Below are 27,833 nucleotides of genomic sequence, written 5' to 3'. Positions count from 1 at the left end.
TTCCTGTTCCCTTAAGAGTAGGGTTCCCAACCTCCAGGTGGCACCTGGGGATCTCCCCACTATTACAGTTGCTCTCCAGACAATTAAGATCCGTACCCCTGGAGAAAGTGGCTGCTTTGGGGGGTGGACTCGATGGCATTATACCCTGCTGAAGTCCTTTCCGTCCCCAGGCTTCAGCCCCCAGATCTCCAGGTATTTTCAAACCCTACGTAAGAGCCCCAGGGGTGCTTTGCATGCTTGTTCCTGATGAATGGATGAGACCTTTGCTAATGATGTCACAGTCTCTATTGGCACATTCAGTCTCAAATGGAATTGGATGTCCCCTCTAATGTACAAAGCAAATATAGAAGAGTTTTCACCATAGAGATGCCAAGGCCTGGAGCAACACCATTCTGCACCCATAGAGAATCGCGGCCAATGGCAGCTTTGACCTTTTATTAAAAACTTAAGCTGGGATGTCATTTTCATCTTCACCTCTTTGTATGGGGAACTGTGCCTTTGGTGATATATTTGTGTTTTGTTTGATCTGTGTGAGGTTTGCAGGGGGAATGGGTTGAAAAAGCTGGATGGGAGAGGTAGCATTGGCTTACCAGGACTGTATGGAGAGGCATATATAGGTGTTGTCTTGTTTGAGCGACATCTTTTGGCTTCAGGGAGGTCTAGAGATGGCTAGTCAGTTTGTGTTCCAGGTGTACTTTTGTGTCCAGCTCTTGCCATTGGGATTGGGGCCTGCATAGAGGACATTTCTGTTGGGAAAAATGGGGAGGGGCCTTGAAGGGGAAAGGCAGGGGTGGGGGCCTTGTTTTCCAAAAAGAATTCCTGGTCCCCTGTCAATCTTGAACTCTCTTCTCCCTTAAGAATGTCAGTAGGAGTAGTCTCTCTGTAAAGCAGTTGTGATATTATAATTCTCGACTTCATGAGTTTCTTGTGATGCAAGTGGCTCTGCTTTGTATAACGGCACTATGACCAGGACATTTTTCTGTAATCTGTGTGTGTGAGAGAGAGAGTGTTGAGGGAGGGAGAGTCTAGCACAGCCAGACAAGTGCCACCTGTAGTGTCCAGGCAAATCTCAAGCAATTCTTAAGGCTGAATTCCTCTGAAGAAGACCAGTCTGGAGTGTATCCAAGGGAGGGTTGGAACTGTATCTGTGGGAAAGTAGTATCAAAGTACTACGTTGGAGGAACAGAATGTTGCTCATTGATATAAGCATTAAAATCCTGTTTGGATCCCCGCCACTCAGCTGTTTAGATCAGAAATAGCTGAGCCAGGGGGCAGCCTGTTTCCGCACATCGCCTGTTTTGGGCTCTAAACAGCTGAGACTACTCTGGCAGCTCAGCTGATTAAAGGGGCATTCTTAGGTCCAGCTCCGAGCCATTTAAACTAAAAAGCTGAGTGGTGCTATTTAAACCGCTGCTTTCTGCTCCCCGTGAAAAGCAGCGGGGAGCAGAAAGCAGGGGTCACGAACCCATATGAACCCATATGGTTCAGTTTGTGGTTCAGCCAGGAACTGAACTGCAAAAATGCAGTTTATGCCCATCCCTAACTATGGGCTCTTTATGCCAGGGTGGCAATGGAAAGTGCTTCCACCCAAGAAAAGATAGGCAGCGATTCTCCCCAATCACTTTATTTGTTTATTTAGAGTATTTCTGTTCCATCTGACCTCCTTGTTCTCAAGGCAGCAAACAGTATAGCAACCACATTGCAAGGACATAAATAATCCAAGAACAAATTTTGAATCCAGTGGCACCTTCAAGACCAACAAAGGTGTATTCAAGGTATGAGCTTTCATGTGCAAAGCACACTTCCTCAGATACCTGAGGAACCTGATTAAGTGTGCGTGTGCATGAAAGCTCATGCCTTGAATAAACCTCTGTTGGTCTTAAAGATGCCACTGGACTCAAAATTTGTTCTGCTGCTTCAGACCAGCATGGCTACCCCACCTGGATCTATAAATAATCCTGTTGACAACAAAGTTTACCCATTTAAAAGCACATTTAAAAACATGCAACACACAAGATAAGCAAACTTGCACTTGCTGGAACAGGATTGCCTGACATGCCTACCAAAATGCAGCAATGGAAGGCAATGTCCTCACCTACTCTGGCAGGTGTTCCAAGGGACTGGACCCTCCATGGAAAAGGCCCATGATTTTGCTGTGGCTGGATGGGGCATCCTAAGGGAGAGCACCTTAAAGAGGAGGCTGGCTGAAGATTGCTACTGGCATAAGGGAGTATACTGGGAGATGTGGTTTGATACATAGTCCATGAGGGGCTTTAAAGGTAATAACCAGCTCTTTAAATGTGGAGACCAGGAGTTGGGGCCTGGAAGCAAATAGGTGCATCTGATGCGGCACTGGAGCTATGTGTTCTGAGTGGCTGAATAGGCCCCAGAGAGAAGCCTTGCTGCTGCATTATGTACCAGCTGGAGCCTCCAAGATATTTTCCAAGGTAGCCCCATGTAGAGTGTGTTACACTAGTCCAATCTGCAGGCTGTGGTAGCATGGACCAGCATAGCCAGGTTGGCAGGGTATAGGTAAGGCGCCAGCTTACAAGTTAGATGTAACAAGAGGGGGACCCGCGATACTCGCGGGGGGGGGAGAAGAGCTCCGTCTCCTCTCCCCCCCGCTCGTTCTCCCCCAAGCGGCGGCGGCGAGGCCGGTCCCCCTCCGCCCGGCTCCGAGGCGGAGAGGCCTGTCCTCCCCCCCTTTGCCGAGCTCGGCGGCGGTGGCAGCGGCCGGCGAGGCCTGTCCTCCCGGCAGCGAGGCCTGTCTTCCCTGCCCGCACGCATGCACGCCGGCTCCGAGGAGGAGGAGGAGGTGGAGGAGGAGGAGGCGGCAGCGTTCGCAGAGCGTCTCCTGCGCACGCGCAGGAGACGCTCTTGCACTTTCGGGGGGATTTAAACTTCCCCCGAATTTTTTTTTAACTTTTTTTATTTTTGTGCACATGTGGGGACTGGCCCACGTGTGCACAAACCTCCCCCAGCCCCCCAGGTGCCCCCGAAGTGCAGATTTAGATATCCGCACTCCGGGGGCAACTTCAGCATTAGTATAAGGATTGAAAGCGGACACTCCTAACACCAGCACCAACATGCTTTTCCATTCACAAGGCTGGCTCCAGGAGCTCCCTCAAGGTCTTAACCTGATATACTTTGAAAAGCTTAACCCGGTCTACATCTGAAAGTCAAAAGGATGGACACAGTCATAAGACAAGCGGAAATCAAAAGGAACTGTGACAAAGTGACGCTAACAATATATTAAAGAGTCAAAATTATACAATGATGAAAGGGTGAACAATATAATAGTGAATGTAGACGGTGGTCTCCGGAATGTCCTGCCGTTTCGATGAATGATCTTCTTCTGAACAAAGATGTATAACATAAGCTGTCTCTCAACAATTCATTTCTTCTGGTGACGTATCAAAAGTATCACTGTTGATTCCACTAATTCATGATACTGTAGTTTCTAGTAAGTCCTTCTAAGGGCTATTGATGCTGTAATGCTTAGTGATTTCCCCTGCTTTGCTTTGGGCATAAATGGGGCTGCCTTTGAACACAGGCTGAAAATGTCAGTTGGTCCAGAATGTGGTACCCTGGCTACTATAAGGGCTAGATATGGGGGACAGTATTACTGTGGCACTGAAAAGTCTGTACTGGGCTGCCCATTTAGTTCTGGGCACTATTCAAAGTGCTGGTTCTTACCTTTAAAGACCTAAGGGTCAGGGTACTTGAAGGACCCTCTCCTCCCATATTGTTTAGACTGCCAGGTAAGCTCTGCCTCACAACCCACGCTCTCTGTGTCCCCACCTTCAGAGGTGAGGTGGGTGGCAACCAGAGATGAGGCTTTTTCAGTAGTGGCACTTGTCTGTGGATGCCCCCACCCCCAACGGTCACTTGACTCAGCCCTACCCCACCTTCCTGAGTAGATATAAATTACCTGCCTACCATTTTTCTTCTCACCTTGACACAGAGAGTACTCTATCTTTCTGTGTTATACCTCTGAGGATGCCAGTCACAGCTGTTGGCGAAATGCCAGGTCCTACAATGCCAAGACCACGGCCACACAACCTGGAAAATCTACAGCAGCTAAGGTCACTTGGTGCCTTCATTTCTTTCAGGCGCTAGGCCAAAATGTTATTGTTTACCCAGGCTTTTAATTAAGGGGGTTGGTCTTCTAAAATCATTTTATAATGTACTTTTAGTCTGAAAATGGTTAATAAATAAATAAAATTCATTTTAAGCTGCTCAACTATTTTTTTTTTAATTCTGTGACTGGATTTTTTAAAGATTGGGTTTTAATTGATAACTTATAATGTTATGTTTTATTATGTTATGTTGTAAGAATGGAACAGTGTAAGCCACTCTGGGTCCCCATTGGGGAGAAAAGTGGGGTATAAATGAAGTAACTAAATAAATAAATCACGTCAGGTGGGTTCCTCAGGAGAAGGCGGCATAAAAATCCCCTAAATAAATAGATTAGGCCTTTCTCAGCTGGCTAACTCAATTTATACAGGGCCTAAAAAGTATGCGTACTTGCAAAAGGTATTTGTATTAAGACTGTAGGAGCATTTTACCTCTGCATCCCTCCTCTGTTTTTTGAAGGCTGGCTCAAGGTAGGCCTCTTGTTTTCAAGACTAGGGAGCATCGTTATGTGAGAAAACGTGAGAAAACAAGACTGCCTCATGGATGCATCCAACATGCCTTTCTGTTTGCTCAGAGATTGTAATTCAGCACACCTCACAACCAGCTAGTCAGTGTTTTTGCAGACGCCCAGAGGTCTTGAATGTATGGAGTGTGTTGGATGTGGAAGGTGGGGAATCTAGGTGGGATGTAGCCCCGCAGGGTGAGTGGGGAACTGTAGTGTGTTGGGTGGCTCCAGAGATGTTTACCAGGAGGCATGCCCCAGAATGCAAAGAGATGTGGAAAGTACGAATCTTAGCAGGTGGGCACAGATTCTGGGAATTGATTTGTCTGTCCCGGCACTAGTTCTGAGTGTTCATATCCAGAATATTCTCGATCTCCACTCTTCGTGGCAGTGAAGACAGAAGCAAGTCCGTCAGGCAAAAAAGCACCGGCTTCCATTATCCGCTGTTCCACCCTCTTCCACCGCACTCCCTCCAGTGTCCCGCCAGCATCCCAGTCCCAGATGTTCCGTGCTCCAAATTCTGGATCCCCCGGAAGCAAAGCCACCACAGGTACCAGTTCCACTTTCTATTGTCAGCCGCTCTCTCATTTGCATGACTGCCGTCACCCCCTCCATCCCACCCAAGCCGGTAGGGTGGCTGTTTCATCATTGAAGCTTGGGAGGGAGGGAGGGAGGGGGCCCTCCCAATTTCATATCGGGTATTAAAATAAGCCAGAAGTTGGTAAATTCCTTTTTTTGTCCAAAGTATAACAGAACTTGTAAGTGAAACTTCTAAAAAAGATTTTAAATTAGATTCTTCTCTCCTTCCCCACCCGCCCCCACTTGATGCAAAGGTGTGTCAAAAATTCTGGCCTGACTCTTGGTTCAGTGAAGGGAATGAGGATTTTAAGTTCAAATGGTTAATAGTACAGTCGACTGCTTATGTGCATGGGAACTGAAGCAATGTATGCTTAGGCTGGGGGTGGATGAGCTAAGCCTAGCCTTGAATGATGGTCACGAGAGACACTGCATTTTCACAACCATAAGAAAGACAGCAAGGACAATGGTGCATGGAAACAAGAATTAGGTCTGAGATGCAGTGCTCTAATTTCCATGGACCTGGTGTGTCAAAGGCCTTCTGCAGCTCAGAGGGTGTGTGTATGTATGCGCGCTTGAGTGTGTGTGGCCAGTAGGTCTCTGAGGTGCGTGTTGGTGGTTCCATGTGGACTGGGGTAAGAACTCTTTGGTAGTATATTCACAGTGAGGTGATTCAGGTCTTTTTCCTTAAAAAGAATTCAGTATTCACTCAAATGATGTAAGGTTCCCCGAGACATAATAAAAATGGGTTGAAACTTGAAAGAAACAGTGTATTGGATCTGGCAGAAGAACTTTCAGCAGCAGTTGTTAGAGTGGATGCTTGCTGCCCTTTGTCCTGAAACTCCTTTCTGAGGGTTGGGAAAGAATTGCAAACCAAATGCAACACAGTGCACTGCTCAGTGCTTGGCTGGGGAGTCTTCCTACAAGCAGAATACACGCACATGCACACACACACACAAATTGAGTGATAAAAGGAAGGAGACTGTGTTTCAATTGTTGGGTGGTTTTTAATTTCAAAAAATCCCTCGTAGGTAAACTGTAACTGTAAGCCTTACCTACTGTGGCCAGGTTGTGTCCTCTGACCGTTTTCTAGGGAGAGCTGTTCCTTGCATCTGATGACTCCGGCTGCAGGGTTTTACAAGGCCTTAGGCATTGGGCCTTTGGCCACCAAATGAGAAGGGAGCACTCACTGGAGAAGACCCTGATGCTGGGAAAGATTGAAGGTCATAGAAGACGGGGACGGCAAAGGATGAGATGGTTGGACAGTGTCATAGATGAACATGAAATTGAGCCAACTTCAGAGGACGGCAGAAGACCAGAAGGTCTGGCGTGATCTGGTCCATGGGGTCACGAAGAGTCGGACTCGACTGTGCGACTGAACAACAACAAGGCATTGGGAGTTCCTGAGTCCTTCCTTTGCAGCCCCCCCCCCCCCGAGGCATGGCTGCCTTCTCCCTTGCCTCCTTGCAGAGTGTGACTTTCTTGTAATTCTTTTAGCATTTGGTGATGTCAGTAGCAAAGAGGAGTTGTTGCAGTGTTGCCTGAGGTTCTGGTATGGAAGAGGTGGCAGAGAGCATGAATCTTTCCCACTCTGCTCCCTCTGATAGGAAATGGGAGATTTACTCATCGTCTCTAGTTGGGGTTGTGCCCCCTGGTAGGCTGTGGGTCTTGGCAGGTGCCTGACCAGGGAAACCTCTGATGCCAGCCTCGCAGATGTCAGCTGCTCTTCTTGGTTATTGTGGGTAGCAGCTTGCAATATGCCTGGCTTGGATGTAGCAGTGGCTGTGGTCACACACGCAGTTTGTGGCGCTATAGTAGCGGTACCTGAGTTGAATAAATGGGCACCTCCAGATGAGAACATCTGCCTCCCGTGGTGCAGTTGTTGGCAGCCTATGTTTTTCCCCAATGGAAGTGGAATAAACAGATACCGGGGAAAGTCCGGTATTAACGGGTTGTTCACCGTTCCATCTGGGTTTTCCAATGTCTGAATTCTCCTGCAGCTAAAGGAATCCGGAAGGGACGTCTGAACCAGCAGATCTGTTCCCACCACTGGGGTGTTTTTTTTTAGTTTGCCTATATGTGCATGATTACATGTGCACCTGAGCGCATATGCACACACATGAGGCAATATGTGCATGCATGTGCGCATATGCACCCACCTGCATTTTTAAAAACAACTGTGCAGCACACTGCCTGGCTGAGGTGCTGCGGTAATGTGGATGCTTGACCGTGGGGCAGCCACGTGGGTGATGTGCAGCAGGGTGTGCTGTCTGGATGATATGCCCCGCAACACTTTAAACCGGTACAATTAGGGGTGCTACCATACCGCACCAAGCTGCCAGTGTGACTGCAGCCAGTGTTATCCTTTTCAGAAAGCCAAATTTTGCAAAAGCAGAAGTCCACGGGGTGCCAAGTCTTCCCTTAGCTCATCTCCTTCAGTTTACGGACGGTCAGCTAGAGCTTAGCAGTTGGGCAGGAGTTGTCATAATGGAGGTGGCCTTTGAAGGCACTGCTTGGTTGAAGGTTATAAACAGTCTAATTGCTTACAAATTCTCACTTGATCTTCTTAGTTGAAGGAGTTTTGTAGGTGTGTCTAAGCAGTGTGGTCATTTTAAAGAGGCAGTTTTGGGGTGGGAATCAGGATGGTTTGCCCCTAAAACAGGGCTAGGGGTTGCATGTCTTACAATATACACACCAATCCTCACTGTCATTCCCTTTCCAGGAGTAGGCTGGGGGTGGGATATTATTCTGAAGAGGAGAGAGAATTTCAAAAGAAGCAGGAGTGTCAGCAATGTAATTTTTGTCTTATGTACAAATGGAGAAGGGTTGAGTGGTATTACCTAAGTCTCTCATGGAAAGAGCTAGAGCTTGAGGTCCAAGGCAGGTCACCTGCACCATGGTCTAGATTTTCACATGCAGCAGACTGAAGTAGTGTAGTCCATTCTGCCACCTCAAGACTATACCATGTCAGATGGCAAGAGATATATTTTAACAGTTTCTCATAAAAAGCTTTCCTACAAGGAGAAAGCTAGCACAGGAACCTCTTTTCCTTGCTGAGCTATTTTTCTCCTTTCAGGGATTTCTTAAAATTAAACCTGGGGAGCCCAAGTGGGTCCACTCTGAACATTTCATGCTCTGTTCTCAGTGCCCAAAAGATTGGCTCAGTTCTGTTCTGGGCCGGCACTCACCTGGCCCCTTGTCTTCCCTATTCTCCCTCCCTGCAGAAAGTGCTTTCAGTCGCAGAGTGGAAAGTAAAACGCAAAACAACTTTGAAGAAACAAACAGCAGCTCCCAAAACTCAAGCGGTAAGTACCTTCACTCCCTTGCTAACTGCTCTTTTGCAATGCCGCCCCCCCCCCAAAAAAAGCAGTGGGCTAAACTGGACCCAGAGCACTTACCTGCTGTTAATTGGAGTGGGAATGGAGCATGGATGGCTTGACCCTTTAACTCATGAGGCAGGTTCCTGGGGGCTGCTGTCCCAGTGGACATCTGGCAGCCAGGAGTAAGCTGAGCAGCACTGCGGGGGCCGCTTGGCTCAGCCTCCTCTTGGAATGGCTTACCTTCCCAGTCTGCCCAGAGACCACAGCTGTGGCCATTTCCTGTTGTTTCCTCTTGCCACCTTGTGAAAATCTGCTTCCCTTTCCATCTTGTGAATTTACCTGACTTAGCAGCATCTGAGGCTTGCCTCTGGACCGGGTAAGGCCTGCAGGTTTAGGCAAAAAAGCTACCAATAGGATAGCCTCAGGAGGTGGAACAGAATTTCTGGCAGAGAAAGCCTGCTAGTAAAGCTTTTTGCTCAAAGTACGCTTCCTTCTGTGCAGATTTTCCTGACCTGCGTTCCAAAGGTGACATGGGCAAGTCAATCAATGTGTCAGTTTTGTGCATTCTTAGCTATAACTTGAATTCTACCCCTTCTGAAATAGTCACATGATTTAACCTGCTTCGGATTGTTATCATTTCAGAATGCAACGTTGGTAGTGGGGAGCCACAGGCGTGAATACTCCTTATTTAAGAACCAAGCTTTCTGCAGACAGAAACTTAGCATGTCAAGGAAAAGGCTATGATAGACCTCCCTACATTTCTGTCTGCAGGGAGATTTTTTTTTTTTTTGGCATGGAGAAATAGTCACTTGCTCTGCTCATGTTCCGAAGTAAGTCCCAGGAGGGTTGTATGTTCTTGTTCAGAATGTATAGTTCATCCATGCATGTAAAATGAACCTGCAAAGGTCTCATCATATTGGATTAAATCTATAGGTGTGGTGGGTTGATGACATTATGCGGAAAAGAAGCAGTCCTGCTGATCCGGGTACACCCAAATAGTTTTGCGTATATACATTTTTGACTGTGTACCATGTTGGGAGGGGGCCATGGCATAGTGGAAGAGCAGCTGCTTTGTATGCAGAATGTCCAAGGAATGTCCTTTAAAGGGCTCAGGTTACAAGTGCAGGGAAAATACTTTTCTCTGCCTGAGACCCTGGGGAGCTGGTGCTGACAATTCTGAACCAGATGTCCTTGGTATAAGAAAGCTTCATGTACTTCTCTGCCTTCCCCAAATGATATCAGGGCTCCCACGTGGTGGGAGGTAATGTTCCAGTAATAACAAAAAGCCACCTCTGTCTTATTGCCTGTCTGGATAACAAAAAGAGAATGGGAGAAGCTGGGGGGGGAGGGGTTAATGGTGTTGCAAAGGGGGGAAGGACTGCTTCTAGGAAAGGTAAGGTTTGGAAATGAGGTGGGAGGCAGTATGTTCAGCCCCCCCCCCCCTTCTGTGTGTGTGAGGGTGTGTGAGAGAGAAACCTATGAAGCTGGGTAAGCATCCCATCAGAATATGTATTTAGACAGCTGGGTCCCACCAACCCCTCCCCTCCCCAGCACTCAAAGTGACCATGTATTCCCCATCACCTCTGCAGTAGTTATTGAATTTCGAGAGGAATCTACACAAATACTTGAAAATGGCCCTAAGCATCTTTTTTAAAAAATCAGTGTGGCCTTAAAACCAGTTGATTGACAGAGTACAAGATGGACTGGTCCTGCCCTGAGGAGTTCACAGTCTAAATCTTTCTGTCCCATTCTAGGAGCTTAGACTTCGTTTCAGCAGGGAAGAGGGGAGGTCTGTGCCCAAGGCTTTCTGGAAAGGAGGGGAATGAAGAATGTGAGTGAGGAAGCTGCACACAGCTTCTTACCATGACTGTCAGGTGTGGAGTGGTGGCATCTTTGTAAAAGAACGAAGTGTTAGCAACCAGCTGAAACCATTATTCCAGTGTGGGCAGGTTCTGTGCTCAGCATCCTGTAGGCCTTGGATACCTCTCTTGGCATGTTTTCCGTGTTTTCCGTGTATTAGCAATGTGGTTTGCAATACTATGTAGATAGGAGGTTGTGAGCAGACATGGGCTTTTTGATTTTACATTTTACTTTATTTTGCGGATAGCTTTCTGTTATGGTGGTGCTCTTTATAGATCAAATTCTGTTTATAAGCGTGCACATTTGCCTTATCAGTTTAAAACACACCAGGGATTCCAGTTTAAGAAGAAAAATACATTACACAAGACTTGAAGTCTGCTTACACCTGGTTTTGACTGACCTCCGTCTGTTCAGTTCCATTGAGAGTGTGGACAATGTGGATGGATGCACGGGACTCTCTTCCCCAGAGTTTAGTAATACAGAAGGGGAACTTTGGCAGAAGGATCTTGGTTTGGTGGTAGAGCCCGTGCAGAAGGTTTGGGTCTAACATGTGCTGGAAGGAAAGACCTCTGAGTGTCTGAAACCTTGGAGAGTCCTCTGGCAGTCCGAGGAGACAGTCTTGTGCTAGAGGGACTAATGGTTTGACCTCCTCATAAGGCAGCTTCACATGTGGGAAGCAAGGACATCATAGCCTGCAGAAGGGATTTCTTTTGGGGATCTTGCCTGACTTTGCAGGCCTTGGTAGCAGCTAGCGTGTGATTCTGTCCATTCCTGCCTCTTCTTTTCCTCCCCACAACATGAGCAGGTCTTGAAGCTCTCCGTGTGCAAAGCATTTCCAGCCCCGCACTCCTTCAGACATCCCCTTGTGGCAGTCACTCTGTGATGCAAAACGTTCTCCTGGCCAGCCTTGCTGTTCTGCTTGTGATCATTGCGGTGCCCAATCTAGTCTCCAGAATTCTTAAGCAAAGTGGCCGGTGCCAGCAAATCTCAGCTTGCAGCCAAATCCTGCAAGTATTTATAGGAAACTTACATTAATAGGTGTAAAAACTGCTGCCTCTTTTTTCTCCAGGGACATGAAGATGTCTGTCCTTTCTCCTTTGCTGGTCATTTCCTCTCCAGATTTATTTACTTGCTTCATTTAGACCCTGCCTTTCTCCCCAGTGAGGACCCAGAGAGGTTACATTGTTCTCCTCTCTTCCACACAACAGCCCTGTGAGGTAGGCTCACCTGAGCGTGTGTGACTGGCCCAAGGTCCACCAGCAAGCTTCCATGACAGAGTGGGGCTTTGGATCTGGAGTCTCCCAGATCCTAGTCTGACACTGTAACCACTTTACTACATCACCAGACGGTGATAGATAAGCCCTTTGTGCTAATCATGCCGCACATATTCTCCCACACACACACACGCCCCAATTTTGACAGTTGACTATATGCTCTCCCTGCCCCCCCGCCAGTATTAGACTTCTGCAAAAGTGAGAGCCAAGGTGGAAGAGATGATGCAATTAAATTTCAAGATGGATCCTTGCAAATACTTGAAGATGGCCTTAAATGTCTCTTTTTAAAATCAATGTTTGCCTTAAAATCAATGACAGTGGAATAAATTTTCCACATTTAATATGCAGCCTCCAAAAAGAAAAGGAAACCTCATGGCAGGTGTTTCTATAAAACACAGCTGGTTTCCAAGGGCGATGGGTGTGGGCTTGTTTCATTGGACAGACCGCCTGCTTTGCATGCAGATGATCCCCGGCTCAATCCCCACCATCTCCATTCAAAGGATAAGTGTTGGGAAATGCCTTTCTTTGTCCAAGACCCTGGAGAGCTGCTGGCTCTGACCAAGGTGGACCAGTGGCCTGACTCAGCATAAGGCACCTTGGTATCCAGGAGGGACCCATGGTTAAGGGTAGAAGATCCCAGGTTCAATCCTTGGCATCTCCAGTCAAAGGATCTTTGGAAAGCCTGAGATTCTGGAGAGTGACTGCCAGTTGGAAGAGATGACCAGTGGTTAGACATGGTATAAGGCAGTCCTTATAAGCCTTAGTAGATTTATTAGGGTAGCAGATGACCCTTTTGTCATCATCCTCGGGAACTGGTTTTGCAGCCCACGCATCAGTGAACAGATGAGCAGGCCCAGAGCTGTGGTGGATGGATGGCGCAGGCTCTCTCTCTCAATCTCTGAATCTCTTTCTTTCTTTCAGAAACCGCAAGTCCCCTGGTTTCAAATCCTTTCCCGCTTTTGCAAAGTAAGTGCGATGGATGCGTGTGGTGCTGCGCTTAGGTGGCTCTTTCCATCCAGCTTCCCTCAAACTTGACCCATCTAGCTTTTATCTGTTAACTGCTTCCCTGCTCTGCATTTATGTGATGAGTAGGAGCAGTGTAAATAGGGAAAGGAAGAACTCCCCTCCTGGTACTCTTGGTGTTGATCCGCAGTGCTCTCCCCAAGCCCCTTTTATTTCACCGTTCCCCACCTCCAGCCTTATCCATTTGAATGATTTATACCCAGCCTCTCCACAATCTGTTTGAGAAGGCTAACAAACAATAACAAAAATGCAAATTTAAAACAATACAGAGTCCAGAGGTTAATAAAAGAAGAACTCCGTCTCTAGCCCTACAGGCATTTCATATACCTTAAAGCCAGCAGTCCATTGATAAAAACAGTAGCATAAAACAAATGTAGGCATAAAAACAGGCTATAAAAGCGTCCCCTAGAAAGCTCCAGCAGCTGAAAAGAGAGGTCAAACAACACAGCAATGGAATAAAAGCTTACATAAAAGCCTGGGTGCCTAATAGGTGCCAGGCAGACCTCAAGAGAGGACATTCTACAGCTGGGGAGTTACCCCTGAGAATACCCTGAGGTACTGAGAACTTCTCCTCCTCTAACACATTCGTCTGCTACTTATCAGATTCAGATAGAAGCCTCATGGACAATCCTATAGCCCCACAGGAAATTTTAGACTCTATTAAAAATCTGAAGGTTAATTCAGCCCCGGACACCGACGGCTTTAGGGTGGAATTTTATAAAGCATTTTCAGTTCGCTTATTAGTCCCCTTGACCACTGCATGTATGAGTTTCTCCCTCTTGGAGAATAGCCTCTATTATTCCTATTCTAAAAGAAGGTAAGGATGTCTTGGATCTGGCATCATACTGCCCAATAGTGTTGTTAAATATGGACTATAAATCTTTACCTCAATATTGGCAAATCTTATAAAAAGAATTCTTGAGAAGTTAATCAAACCAAATCAAATGAGTTTTATACCCAACAGAAATTTGACGGACGATGTTAGACCGACTTTTAATATTATAATTTTTTTGTAAAATTCAACAAAAAGAGGCAGCGGTTCTGAGTCTTGATGTGGCTAAAACCTTTGACTCCATAGAAAAATCTTATTTTCTCTCTCTCTTTCGACATATGGGATTTGGGCCTAGGTTTCTTCATACTCTGCAGGCTCTATACTCTTCCACTCAAACCCAAGTCAAGGCAAACAATCTCAAATCTGATTTATTTAATATATACAGGGGTACCCATCAGGGATGTCTGCTTTCCTCTCTCCTTTTTGCGCTTGCATTAGAGCCACTGGTGGAAGCCCTTAGGCAAAATCCCCAGATGCATGGCATTCAGGTGGGGGACTCTGAACACAAAGTTTCGCTTTATGTGGATGATATTCTGATTAATATCTCTTCACCAGTTGACTCCCTAGAAGCAATCTTGCATAGCTTACACTCGTTTAGCTCAATGTCAGGCCTAGCAATTAACTAGCCTAAATCGTTGTTCTTCATTAACTTGACCCCTAGTTCGACAGTTAAGATACGAACACAATTTGTGTTCAAGTAGGTTACTAAGAAGATTAGATATCTAGGAGTTCAAATCCCTGTACTCTTGAATGACGTTGTCCAGGTAAATTTTGATGAATCCTTTAAATCTGTGTTGATCCTTTTTTCTAAATAGAATAGACAAGGTTACTCTTGGTTTGATCGGATCTCACTGGTTAAATCTTTCATCTTCCCTAAGTTTATATTTCTCTTCCATACCCTCCCAGTTAAAATACCACCAAAGAAATTAACAGCTTTGGCAAAGGGCTCTTAGTGAGTTTATTTGGTCTCGTCGTAGACCTAGAGTTGGCTTTCAAACATTATGTCGGCCTTTGAATTTAGGTGGTATGAATGTCCCGGACTTTCCTTTATACCATGCTGCTTCCTCTCTGGCTCCATTGATACAAGCTTTAAAACTGAATTCGACAGAAGCCTGGATCTCTGTAGAAAGTTTTTCTCCTCACCATTTTCGTTACCAGTAACCATTTGGTCTCTTGCTAAAAGTAGACCTGATTTGATTTCTTCCAACCCTCTTTTAGGTAACATGCTTAAAACTTGGAACAAATATAGAAAAATCCTAGCCCCAGGTATTTCTCCTTTAATGACTTGTATTAATCAGGACGGTTTCCCACCAGGGAAGGATTTAAATGAATTTAAAGAATAGGAACATTCTGATCTGTTGATGATTATTATCTTGCTTAAAAAATGGTACCAGAAAATCTGGGAACAATTCCTGATGGGTAGGATTAGGCATAATCCGTTTGGGGGGGGGGGATTTACTTATGGTCGTCCCTTTACTTGAATATGACAAAATACGGAAACCCGTGATTTCTGGCTCTAGCTCCTGCCGACCTAGCAGTTCAAAAGCAAGAAACTGCAAGTAAATAAATAGGTACCACTTCGGTGGGAAGGTAACAGCATTCCGTGGACCTCGGCATTTAGTCATGCCAGCCACATGACCACGGAAACGTCCTCAGACAGCGCTGGCTCTTCGGCTTGGAAATGGAGATGAGCACCGCCCCCTAGAGTTGGATATGACTAGCTTTCAAGCAGGGGAAACCTTTACCTTAACAGATTGTTAATTGTTGCTTTAGTGTTTTAATTTCAATTTAAACTTAAAGGATTAAAATAAAAAAATAAAAATATCACTGTAGCCCTCCAAGGTAGGCCAGTGTAGTAGAACCCCCATATGCAGAATGACTGGGGGAGGGGTGAATGAGGCAGAGAGAGTAGTTTGCTGGAGGCCACCTAATGAGTCTGGCAGGGATTTCCTAATGGCACACCTTGCTGTTCGGTTCTGGTTTTCATACCTGCTGTTTACTGAAAAGATGTTACAGCTGCCAGATTAAAAAACAGTTTATGCCAGTTGAGAAGCGCGATTGATCAAAACTCCTGATAAGGCAGCGGTTAGAAGTTGACAGCAGTGAATAGACTAAGACGAGAGCCTTTGAATCCTGGTTCCCAAAATAAAATTTCCTTGGGAGGGGTTTCCTCAGGCCTTTCTCTGCATGGTCCTGTCCTGTGAAGTCCTCGTGTGGGATTTCCCACAGTGGCATTCACAGAGCTCTCTGAACAGGATCTAAGTATATGGAGTTCATGTGGGAGCAGGTGGTCATTTAGGTATCTGCTCAAGGTTTTGAACATTAAAACCAGCATTTTAAATTGGGCCCAGAAACCAACTGGAAACTTAACGGTATTAGTTTAAAATCAGGATGATATGAGGTGAACCTTCAAGGCTCCTTTATACAGAGTCCTGGCTCAATACTCTGACTGGCAGCTTCCCTCCAGGGTCTCAGGTAGAGAAAGACCCTGCTGCTGGACATCCTTCTGCTGGAGAGGCTGGGCCCAGGGACTAAATGGGGGCCATTCTGAATGCAAAGCAGATGCTCTGTGGCTGCCTTATATTATTGGTCCATCTAGCAGCTCAGCATTGGTTCTTCTGACTCTTGGGGGTTGTTAAGGCTTTGTTTCGGTTAGCTGATGGCCATGATCTAGGGAGGTGCGTGCACATGCCACCTTGTGCTCTCCCCCCCCCCCATTAATTTAAAAAGTAGCGTATGCTGCAGATGAGGGAAGTCATAATGCACGGATACAATTGTTTGTGCTTGTATGAAGCTTTGATGTGTTTGCCTAAATCTGTGGACTGATTTCTAGCTAACATGAAACATCTTCCAACTGCATGGGAGCTGTGGCTGGGAAAACATTTCAATAACTTAGCCGCAACAGAGGGAGGTGAGAGCATGGGTCTTCCCTTTCCAGCATGATGCCAGTTTTGCGGGAAAGGCCCATTGAATCTGTGTGAAAGGCCCACACACGGGAGAAGTGGCTGCCACACAGTTGGGAGCAGCCCCGTAGCTAAGGAGTTTTTTGGGGGGGGCTGGGGGGGGCACCAGCCAATTAAATCAAAGTTAATTAAATTAACTTTAATTGGTGGAACTCCTAAGGCAGCCCTGCACACGCACCCAGGCTCCAGGGTAATGCCCAGTGGCCACAGCTTCCCACCCCCTGCAAGGGCAGATCAGCCCCCTGTGTAACTCATAGCCCTACTAACAAGAGAACCAGCGCTGATATGGGCGACTGCAGTGCGTGCTTCAGAGAAATCCAGGGGGCGAGGATTCCGCTCCCTCGGCTCCCCGCTTGGCTCCCCAGCACCAGCCGTCAGCCTCGTCCTCCTGCAGTTCCTCCCAGAGCCTTCCTGACAGCCACACCCACTTCTAGGCACTCTTCCCCCAGGGCAGGCAGCCTCACGGGCTGGCTGGCTGGCTCTCCGTCCTTCCCTCCCTTGCTCAGTGGGTCATTGTCTCCTCGGACCGGCTGTGGGGCTCTTCAGGGCATGGGTGGGCTGGCAAGCAGTGGAGCGCCCTTAAGCTGAGGAGCTGCTTTGGGGAGCTGCAGGATAAGCCCCGCTCTGCGGAGCAGCGAAGACACGCCGGGGAAAGTGGGCGCCGGCACCAGGAATGAGGGAGGCAGGCACCCTGGAGCAGCAGCAGGTGGCACAGAGTCACCGGCTACTGGGCTGAGGGCAGAAATGGGGGAGAGCCGAGGATTGGGGAGGGGCACATAAAAACCACGGGGGGAGGGGCAGGCCCCATGGGCCCCGTGGTAGATATGGGCCTGGTTGGGAGAATGTTGAAAGGGCACTATTGGGGCCCATGTGCTTGGATTAGTTGAGACACATTTTTAAACGAGCAGGTTTGGTTGCTTAGTTTTCATAAGTGTAACCTCCAACTTCTGCCAGGCATTCTTGTGTTGCAAGAGGGGTAGTCGCAGGACTCAAAGGCTCAGGTATAGTAAAGGTACAGGAGACGTGTGAGTGGTTGCGGGTGGTAGAAGAAGGGGACCAAAGGGGGCCATGGGCAGGGAGAGGGAGGGATATGAAGAAGAAATGCAGAGCATCAGTGCCATATGTGCAGGCTATGAAGAATTTTAAAAATGAGGGTGTGCTGAATACCGAAGGTGAGAGGAAACCAGTGTGGGGAACTGAGGAGGGGTCCCACGTGGGCTTCAGTGGGAGGAGAGCAGCTGGCAACCTGGGGCACCAATTTTCTCATGTTTTTTGTCCCCCTGGAAATTGGTGTCTGCTGATTTTTGCAAGCTGCCAACTTGAGTTTGGTATTTCGCAGTGTGAACTTTGGGGGTGCGAACTTCGTACATGCAAGGCTGAGTGAAAGTTGTTAGTTGTCTAAGCGGGCTTTGGGAAGAAAAACAGATTCCGATCCTGGAATCCCAGACTGACACAGTATGGATGAAGAACACCGCTAAGCAGAATTTGACAGGTGGCTGGAGCCGCTCTGGGAAGCTGAGCAAGATGGGGGGGGGGGGGGGGGGGCTGCCTAGAATCCCACACCCCTGCGAGCAGAAAGACCGCTTAGGACATCTCATCGTACAGACGTGGAACTAGTGCTCATTGCGGCAGCCAGCCTGTGTATGGTGGCAGTGGTGGGAAAGTGTCATCACGTTGTAGCCAACTTACGGCAGCCTTGTAGGGTTTTCACAGCGAGAGGCGTTCAGAGGTGGTTTGCCGTTGCCTGCCTCTGCATCACAACCCGGGACTTCCTTGGTGGTCTCCCATCCAAATATAAACCAGGGACAGACCTGCTTAGCTTCCAGGATTTGACAAGATTGGGCTAGCCTGGGCCATCCAGGTCGGGGGCAGCCTATGATTAGGTTGTACCGATTCAGCAGAAGGTTGGGGGGGGGGTCAAGTGAATGAACGCTCTTAGGAACTTTTTAAAAAAAGCTTACCTGCACATTGGCAGTTCATATGTCAGCGAGAAGAGCCTGATGTTCTACCTGATGTTCCAGTTTTCTGTGTGATGTTTTCCCCCCCAGTCATGTGAGCCCCCAACTACAGTCTGGAAGGGGAAAGCCATAAAAAACCCCACCCTCAGAGTGCTTCACAATCATTTCCTTGTAGTCGGTTCTTTTCATTTTTACAGCCAACTGAGTTCAGTGTATTATCCCCATCCTGTAGGTGGGGCAGGGGTGGGGGCAGTACAGAGGCTGAGGGGGGAGCAGCTTGCCTAAAGTCGCCTCCCAAATTTCATGGCAGATGAGATTTGAACCAGGGGCTTCTGAGGTTGAAGGTCTGCTGCTCTGCTACACCAGCTCAAACACAGTTATCCTCCCTCATAGAAGTAGACCATTGTGCCAAGAGTTAGGTTTTGGGCCCCAGAATTCTCTCCAAAGGGTACAACTAGGTGACACTGTATCCCTGGGGATAACCCGGGGATGCCGCAGCCATCTAATCTAAGAATTTCTGTTGCTTTAAAAATGCTGTGGGGGGGCCTGATCCTGCTCAGGACTGCAGTGTGGAGGGTGGGGATCCTGTTTCTCCCTGCACTGTTTTTCAAGAGACCAAACCTCTGGGGCATTTGGGCTCTTGAGAAATAGGGGAGGGGAGGGGAGACAGGAAGCCCATCCTTCCTACACCATGGTCCGGAGCAGGATTGGGCTCCCATGGCATTTTTAAAGCAACAGATCCTAAGATGAAATGGCTGTGGCATCCCCAGGTTATCCCCAGGGACACCATGCCCTCTAGTTGTGCCCTGAGATCTCTCGGGGCCCAACGCTCCCTATCCCTTTCATGACCCCTGTTGCGATTGAGCCTCTAAGGAAGGGGTGTCAAACATAAGGCTGGGGGGCCAGAACTGGCCCATCCCGGGCCCTTATGCAGCCCGCGAGCAACTAGTGCAAGAGAGGGAACAGGAGACTGCTGGGACGAGTGGGCGGAGCCACTCTGATTGTGGCTTCAGCATGGCGGAGCAGCATAGGAGCATCTGCCCAGTGCTGCACTGCTGGCTCTCCAGTGGGTTTTCCTTTGCACCCCTCTCCCAGGCCGCGAGGCCTTGCAGTGAGGATACACCAACTCAAAGCTTACCAGCTGCTGTCCTTTATACAGTTTCTATCTCTGGTACCTGGCATTACGTTTTATGGCACTCATGGCCCAGCCCAACAAAGTTACATTAATATCAGGTTCAGCCCTCGTAATGAATGAGTTCGACACCCCTGCTCCTAAAGCATATGGACTCCAATGAGGAGTGAACTGTATGTGGTCCGCACAATATTCGCTGTGCCAGTGCATCCTGATAGCAGGGGATGCAGCCTTCTTACCAGGTAGAAATGGAGAAGGGTACTGGGAGCCTACAAGGAGAGGTGTGCTTGCCCAGAGCTGCTGAGCTGATGCTTGGCTGTGTGCCCTCTGCTAAAATCTGTGACAGATCTTCCTGTGGATCTTCACTGTGCTGCTAGCAGCCGAGCAAGGAGAGCTGCAGATTCTCTATTTCCATTGCTCCTGCGCTGCGTACTGGACTCCTTAAACAAAACACACCGTATTGTGCTCATTTGGGGTTCCTTTAGGGTTGAGACTAATCAAGGTGGACTGTACGCAGAGCCAATTCACACAATGAGTGTAACGAAGGCATGGATCGCTGTGGCTAGATCTGACTGACCCACTTCTAGGTGACCGCTATGTCAAGCAGCACCTGGCTTTTCAAGGGGGGTTATAACCCCGTCCAAGACAGGGAGATCTGAAGTCCCTGGTCTTTCCTTCTACAAACCTCTTGTCTTGTCAGGATTAAACTTGTTCACCCACATCCAGCCCATCAGCGACTCCAAGCACTAGTTCAAAACATTAGGTATTAGGTAGAAAAGGAAGGTAGAGCCAGGTATCATACCCTAGTGGTGAAATCACAGCCGATACCTCCTGACGGCCTCTCCCAGTAGCTTCATATAGATACTAAATACCATGGGGGATAAGACGGAACCCTAAGGCTCCCCACAGGTCAGTCACTATGGGGCAGAGCAGCAGCCCAGTCTTCTGAGGTCAACACACCAGATAAGACTCAAACCACTGTAATATGGTGCCCCTTAGTCCCAGAGCCAGAGGTCATTTTGGGGGGGGAACGCGGGGGATCGCAGTTCCCCCCCAGGGAGGGCCTTCGCGGGGCTTCCTTGCGCTCCCGCCGGCCTTGCAGGTCCACCGCTGGGCCCCTCATGGGGCTCGGCAGTGGAGCTGCAAGGCCGGCGGCGGCGGCCGGGACCGTTGGGGGCGGGGTGTGTGGCCTTATGACACACTTCCGGTGATGTCAGGGGGTGTGGCATATGCTAATGAGTTATGCTAATGAGTTCCCCTAGCTTTTTTTCTACGAAACGACCCCTGCCCAGAGCTGAGAGGCGGCTCAGTAGGGGACTATGGTTCATAGTACCAAAAGCTGCTGTGAGATCCAACAGAACTAGCAGGGTCACATTCCCCCTGTTTAGTTCTTGATAGAGGTCATCTTAACCAAGGCAACCGAAGCAGTCTCTGTTCCAAATCCTGGCCTTAAGCCAGGCTGAAATGGGTCCAGAAAAACAGTCTCTTCCAAGAACCCCTGGAGCAGAGAGGCCTCAACTCACCGTAGCACCTTGCCCAAGAATGGAAGATTGGAGAGTGGCCGGAAATTTTCTAGCATAGTAGGGCCCAAGGACAGTTTTTGCAAAACAGGTCTCATCACTGCCCCCTTGAGCACAAGCAGCACAACTCCTACTCTTAAGGAAGCATTTACCACTCCCCTTACCCACTCAATCAGTCCCCCCATCAGCCAGGAAGGGCAGGTGTCCAGAACACAGGTGGTAGATCTCACCTGTCCTAGGATTTTGTCCACATCCTCGGGATCCACAAGCTGAAAAGTATCCATATAAATCGAACAAACAAGCAGATGCCAAGGGTATGTTATCTGAACATGAATCCACACCGGCATCTAACCCAGAACCAATCTGAGCGATTTTGTCTGCAGAGTGAGTGGCAAATTGATCAGGGCGGGCCATTGTATGGTCAGAGTCCAAATCCTTGAGGCTATGATGTAAAAGCCCCTGAACCACACAAAACAGCTCAGCTTGGACGATTATGTGCAGACACAATGGTGGTGGAGAAATACTGCCTTTTTGCTGTCATCAGTGCCACAGAATGCGCTCTAATATAGGCTCGATGTTCCATTCGATCAGTCTCGCTTTGAGTTTTCCGCCATTGGCACTCTTGCCGCCGTCCCTCCCGTTTCATAGCCATCAGCTTCCCAGTGATCCAGGGAGATTGCTTGGCTCTGTCGGGGGGAGAAGGCGCTTAGGGGCGATTGTGTCAACAGCCCAAGCCATCTCCCTATTCCAGAGAGCGGTCAGAGCCTCGACAGAATCGTCAGCAGCCGAGGTGGGAAAATCCCCAAGCGCCGACAGGAACCCATCAGGATCCATCAGGCGCCTGGGGCAGACCATCTTAATGGGTCCAGCACCCCTGCGGAGGAAAGAGGAAGCAGTAAGTCTGATCTCTATCAGGTAATGATCTGTCCATGACAAGGGAGTAAGTTTTAACTCCCCCGCCTCCGGAATACCCTCCCCACCAGTGTAATAGATCAAATCCGGTCCTAAATGTATGGGGCCAGTAACCAGTTGGGAGAGGCCCGCAGTCATCCCGGAGGCCATGAAAGCCTGCCCTACTCTTGACACCCTGGCCTTGGCATAGATGTTAGACACCAAGGACCACCAGTCTTGGGGTCTCCACCAGCACATCCGAGACCAGATCGGCTAGCTCAGGAAAAGCGGGGTGAGCGGTACACCAGCAGAATCCCTACCCTGCTCCAGTCACCCACCTTCAGGAGCTGCTGAGTGAGGCACCTTGAGAGATGGATGGAATCACAGTAGACCCCGACCCCATTCCCCTGGCCTAGCCTGCTGCTGTACAGAGATACTGCCTCTGAGTTAACACCCCAGGCCCCAGCCAGGCAGATCTCTGTAATACATGCCAGGTCACCCTGCTCACCCAGGATTTAGTCCTGAATGGTGGTAGTGTTTCCACTTAATGACTTGGCATTCAGCAGCAGGATCTGAAGGCCAAGGAGCCCAGCCTCGGTGCAACTAGGTCTCTGTTGGCTGCGAGGCAGAATTGAAGGAGGAGTGGCCAAACAGTGGCCAGGCCTTCTTTCCCCAGAACGGCCAGTCTGTATCCCTCCGCCATATCTCCCTCGACCCCAGGTTCAGGGGAATGGCAGCCCCCTCCCTGAGTAAGGAGGCAACTGAAGATTGGGATTCCTACCCCACAACCAAATCACAGGCCCTTTAGCTCTCCCAGTACCTCTAGCTCTATAAAGAAGGATACAGGCCCTCGCCCTCATGTCCCCATCAAAGAGGATCCCTCCAAGTGGTGACCCCCCCTGCGGAGTCGCCCCTTTGGCGGCCCTGCAGAAGCTCTGGCAAGGAAGATGATGCGATCCTCTCTGCTGAGCAGAAACTGCTGACTCTGGGCATGCTCCAGCAAAGAGGTATAGACTTCAGGCAGGAGTCCCACTGGTGAGGTTCTAGGCAGCGACAGCAGGAAGCAGGATGATTTCACTTAGCCTTCCCCTTCCAGGCAGGTAGATTCTGGGCTCTTGAGGGCTCTTGGCTGGGGTGTGGAGTACTTAACTGGAATTTCTTTGGGCAGTTCTGCATGCTCCACTTCCTATTGCCCCAAAACAGGGTTGACTGCAGGAAGCTGCCGTTAGCAGGGCTGAGCAGCAAGATTCTTTGAACTTTGCGGAGATGTGGGCAAGCTGTACCTTGGCAGAGTCTAACTCTTCTGTTCTCAACCTCCCTTTTTCAGAACCATATACCTGCGGGGCCTGCGGGATCCAATTCCAGTTTTACAACAATCTCCTGGAACACATGCAGTCCCATGCCAGTAAGTCTGTTCAGTCACTTCTGTAAAGCCACAAAGCTGAGTTCAGGTTCAGTGGTGCTTTCTGACCCAGCAGATGTTTCCTTCTCTTGGGAGTGCTTGTGGAACAGTTCCCCAGAACATTTTATTTATTTATTTAATTTGATTTGTGACCCACCATCCCCTGTGCAACAGGGCTCAGAGTGAGGAACAACATTTCCGGTTGGACAACATTACAGTCCAGTTAAACAATTCAAAAGACCTTAAAATTCAAAAATAATTTACAGCTTAGATGTAAATTATTTGTGTCCTCTTCCCGTAGGGGGAAAGGAAGGGGGAAGCCAGGCTAGATGGAAACTGATTGCTATCCTCAACCATAGGCCTGGCGGAACATCTCTGTCTTACAAGCCCTGTGGAACTGCATGACATCCCGCAGGGCATGGATCTCATTTGGCAGAGAGTTCCACCAGGTTGGCACTGGGGTCGGAAAAACCCTAGCTCTGGTTGAGGGCAGCTGGATACTTTTCAGACTGGGGCTCTTTTCTCCTGAGTGTGATGATTCTTGGGGGAGTATACCAGGAGAGGCGGTCCTGTAAATACATTGGTCTCAGTCTGTTTAGGACCTTTAAGGTTAATACCAGAACTTTGAACCTGATCTGGTATTCAACCTGGAGCCTCATGTAGCAAACTTCCCGAGACTTAAAATCTGTATAGATTTTTTCCCCCCCTGGAAAGTTCTGTGGCAAGATTTGGGTGTTTTTCTCTTACACTTACACAGACCTTTATTGGCATATATTAGGTTACACGGAGAAGCAAAAACAAATAAAGAGGTAACAAGGAAAAATGAGTCAATCATATGCATCTGTACATTGCACAATCGATCTTTAATTACCAAACTTAGAAATAAGGCTACCTTTTCAGTTATTTTGGGTGACAAATCATTCAGGAGATGGCGCACCTTCAAAGCAGCTGGGCAGCCTGTCATGCTAAGTAAAATTGGGTCTAAAAGGGGAAAATGTATATCATCATATTGGGAACAGTATAGGAGAAGATGGAAGACCAAATCAATTTGATTTAGATGACATGCACAGCGTCTTGCTGAATATGGAATCCCGTTATATCTACCATAAGTGACAGCAGATGGAATAGTATTGCATCTAGCAAGTGCAAATGCTCTGCGTGATTGTGGGGCATGGAGGGCTGATAAATAACAAGGCAGATGGCCAATAATTGGAAGAATTCCAAAATTCAAGGGGGAGCAGGATTTATTTGCATCACTGACTAGTTTTTGCATTTCAATATCCAGGATTCTACGTTTGATTAACTGATATGCATTTGTAAAAGGGAGCATATACAGAGAATCCATGGATAGTCCCATTGTAATTATTTTCTTCTCTATGTAGGCAATCCATTTGGATGAGATAGATTCAGACAGCATTTGGTGTATATAGCAGTGTAGAGCACTCAGAGCCAGTATTTGATTGATGTAAGCCATGCCCTTGTTTCTATCACGTTAAGGCCTGTTTCTAAACAGAGAGCTGCATATGGAACGCAGTGTGGCAGACCCATGATTTTCCTTGCAAATTTGGATTGAATTCTTTCAATACCGGTCTTGAGGGCACTTATCCATGTTGGAATACCGTATAATAACTGTGGGATCACTTTGGCCTTAAAAACTTTTAAAGCAGCTGGAAAAAACTGGTTGCCTCTATTAAAGAAGAAACGTGGGATGGCTGATGCATTAATGGTGTTTTTCTCATGGATGCGTTTCCCCTGTGAGATCAGGTTTTATTTTCTGTCTTGGGCAGCAGCCAGAAATGCCATATTAGTAGACAGGTCTGTTCTTTTGAATGATCACAAGTGGAAGGAGGACCTTGAGAAGAGCTATGCTGGATTGGACAACTAAGGTCCATCTAGCCCAGCCTTCTGTTTGCCATGCAGCAGCCCACCAGATGCCTCCAGTGGAAGGTCCACAAGCAGGGCTTGCAGGCAGTTTGTCCTCTTTGTCTAAGTAAGGGGGAAAGGGTGGCTGTTTGCTAGTGGACTAGCTAGGTGTGGCCAGTAATGAGAGAGCAACAGGCAGAGCTGAGTATGAGCTGTATGAGAATTAAAACTTGAAACCATGAATAAGTTCATTGGGCTCCTGTTGCTTTTCCATTCTCCCCCTGCACCTCTCCTTGCTTTCTACGCATACACAGCTGGCAATTTTGGTGCAGGGTCAGCGGGAGTGAATAGGGATTCGATAGGGAATTGTATCATTTTGCAAAAGCAAAGGCAACTTCAGGGGATGTGAGGAAAGGAGACATGATGGAGGAAGTGGCCCCTTCCATACATTGCAGGCTTTTGGATGTGCATTTAATCTCATATCAGGATGCCACATATGCCAAGTAATGGTACAAAGCAAAAAAAACGCTGGCTAAAGACAAACCAAAATGCACAAAATTGCCTAGGTTGCTTTGCCATTTCTTAGGGCTTCATCTTGCCGGTATTCTTAGTGATGGAGCTCAACCCAGCTCTGGCAAGATTCAAAATGACACGAAGTCTACAAGTATGTTCCAAGTAGCTAGGAATCAGGCTACTTGGCATATGTAGAATAAAACCAAAAAAGGAGGGGAACCAGCATACATGAAATTGTACAAAGCACAAAAAACTGCTGGCTAAAGACAAACAAAAATGCACAAAAACAATATTCAATGCCGAGTTCAACAAAACATTCTATTTTTCTGTGGTTTTCTTCTACATATGCCAAGTAGCCTGATTCCTAGCTACTTGGAACATACTTGTAGACTTTGTGTCATTTTGAATCTTGCCAGAGCTGGGCTGAGCTCCATCACTAAGAAAAGCGGTCCGATGAAGCCCTAAGAAACGGCAAAGCAACCTAGGTGTGCCATCGCCACTCCTTTGGTTCATGCTACAGCTAGTCTTGAGCTCATGCCATCTGTTGCATGCTTTCTTCAGGAAACTCTTCTCTGCACCATGAGCCGGTGACCACATCAGTCTGAAGAAAGATTTGTACTTTCAAGGACTAATAGGTCACTATTCAACTGGTGCAGATGTCTTTTATGCATGGCGGCAAAACTATTTGTTATGTATATCATTTTTGGTGGTAAGTAGAACTGTATAAGAAGACAATAGTCTCAAGTGTAATTTGTACAGCGTGACAGATTATTCTGGTTCTTTATTTGCACAACTGTATTCGCTATATTTCCATTTTTATGTGGTGGTTAACCTATACTGTTGGGTAAGTGGCTAGTAGAACTTTTGAGTCTTTTAGGTGTTGTTCTTTTAAAGTTGAAAGTAAATAATAGATTCTGTTGCCTCCTTTTTGTGTGTGTGTCCCACAGCTGACAATGAGAATAGTCTCGCCTCCAACCACCCTCGGTCACCTCCAGCAGTGGTGGAAGAAAAGTGGAAACCACACCTCCAAAGAAACAATGCCAACAACAGTATGTACCTGTGAGCGTTGCATATTAAGGTGCTTCAGAGTAGGGATCAGCAACGGGTGGGCCAGGGACCCTCTGCATGCAAAGCATGAGCTCTGCCACTGAGCATCAGCTCTTCTTAGCCCCCAAAGCAGAGGCCACGTTATTGAGAAAGTTTGTGGGACCAGCTACCCACTCAGCACATAGTCAGTACTATGCCAGAACTGGTCCATACTTAGAAGGTCAAGGACACCTGCTGGCTTCTTGTCGTGCAGTCAGTTCCTTGTGTGAGGCAGGGCAGGCTGCTTTTGTAGTTGCCCTGTTCCAAGGTCTCCCCTCTTGTGGCTAAAGGTTCTCCCCCCCCCCTTTCCTACAGCCTCAGCCAGCAGCTCACTGACGAACAGCGCGATCCCAGAAAAGGAGCGGCAGAACATTGCAGAGAGGCTGCTGCGGGTGATGTGTGCTGACCTGGGGACACTGAGCGTGGTGAGCGGCAAGGAGTTCATCAAGCTGGCTCAAACCCTCGTTGACAGCGGCGCCCGCTACGGGGCATTCTCAGTCACAGAGATCCTGGGCAACTTCAACACGCTGGCTCTGAAGCATTTGCCTCGGATGTACAACCAGGTGAAGGTGAAAGTCACTTGTGCCCTGGGCAGCAATGCTTGTTCAGGCATAGGTGTCACATGTCACTCACAGAGCGTTGGCCCTGACTCGTGCTACATCCTGACCGCTTACCAGGCAGAAGGCAATAGCATCAAGAGCTATGTCCTGGGGATCAAGGGGGTGGATATTAGAGATAACGGGGACTTGGTCCACCATTGGGTGCAGAACGTGCTGTCTGAGTTCGTGATGTCTGAGATCAGAACGGTGTATGTCACAGACTGTAAGGTGAGTTCTTCCGCTTTCTCCAAGGCAGGTATGTGCCTGCGTTGTTCGGCATGTGCCTTGAACTCAGTTGTGCAGAGTGTGCTGAACAAGCGGACTCTTCAGGCTCGCAACATGCACGAAGTCATTGAGCTGCTGAATGTCTGTGAGGATCTGA

General features: G+C 48.0%; 1 protein-coding gene across 1 annotated transcript in view; it reads left to right on the top strand.

The window, feature by feature from the left end:
- Positions 1-27,833, top strand: part of ZNF618 (zinc finger protein 618) — a 135,622-nt gene that overhangs the window by 106,820 nt on the left and 969 nt on the right. The window contains 6 exon segments of the mRNA XM_015423110.1: positions 5,001-5,189; positions 8,440-8,520; positions 23,316-23,393; positions 26,714-26,815; positions 27,168-27,830; position 27,833. The exon segment at position 27,833 is cut by the window's right edge and continues 969 nt beyond it. Coding sequence (XP_015278596.1) covers positions 5,001-5,189; positions 8,440-8,520; positions 23,316-23,393; positions 26,714-26,815; positions 27,168-27,830; position 27,833 — 1,114 coding nt within the window.

Source organism: Gekko japonicus, unplaced genomic scaffold (assembly GCF_001447785.1).
Source record: "Gekko japonicus isolate JY-2015 unplaced genomic scaffold, Gekko_japonicus_V1.1 scaffold454, whole genome shotgun sequence".
NCBI lineage: Eukaryota > Metazoa > Chordata > Lepidosauria > Squamata > Gekkonidae > Gekko > Gekko japonicus.
The sequence above is the reverse complement of the archived record's forward strand: the minus strand, read 5'-3'. Positions and strand labels throughout refer to the sequence as shown.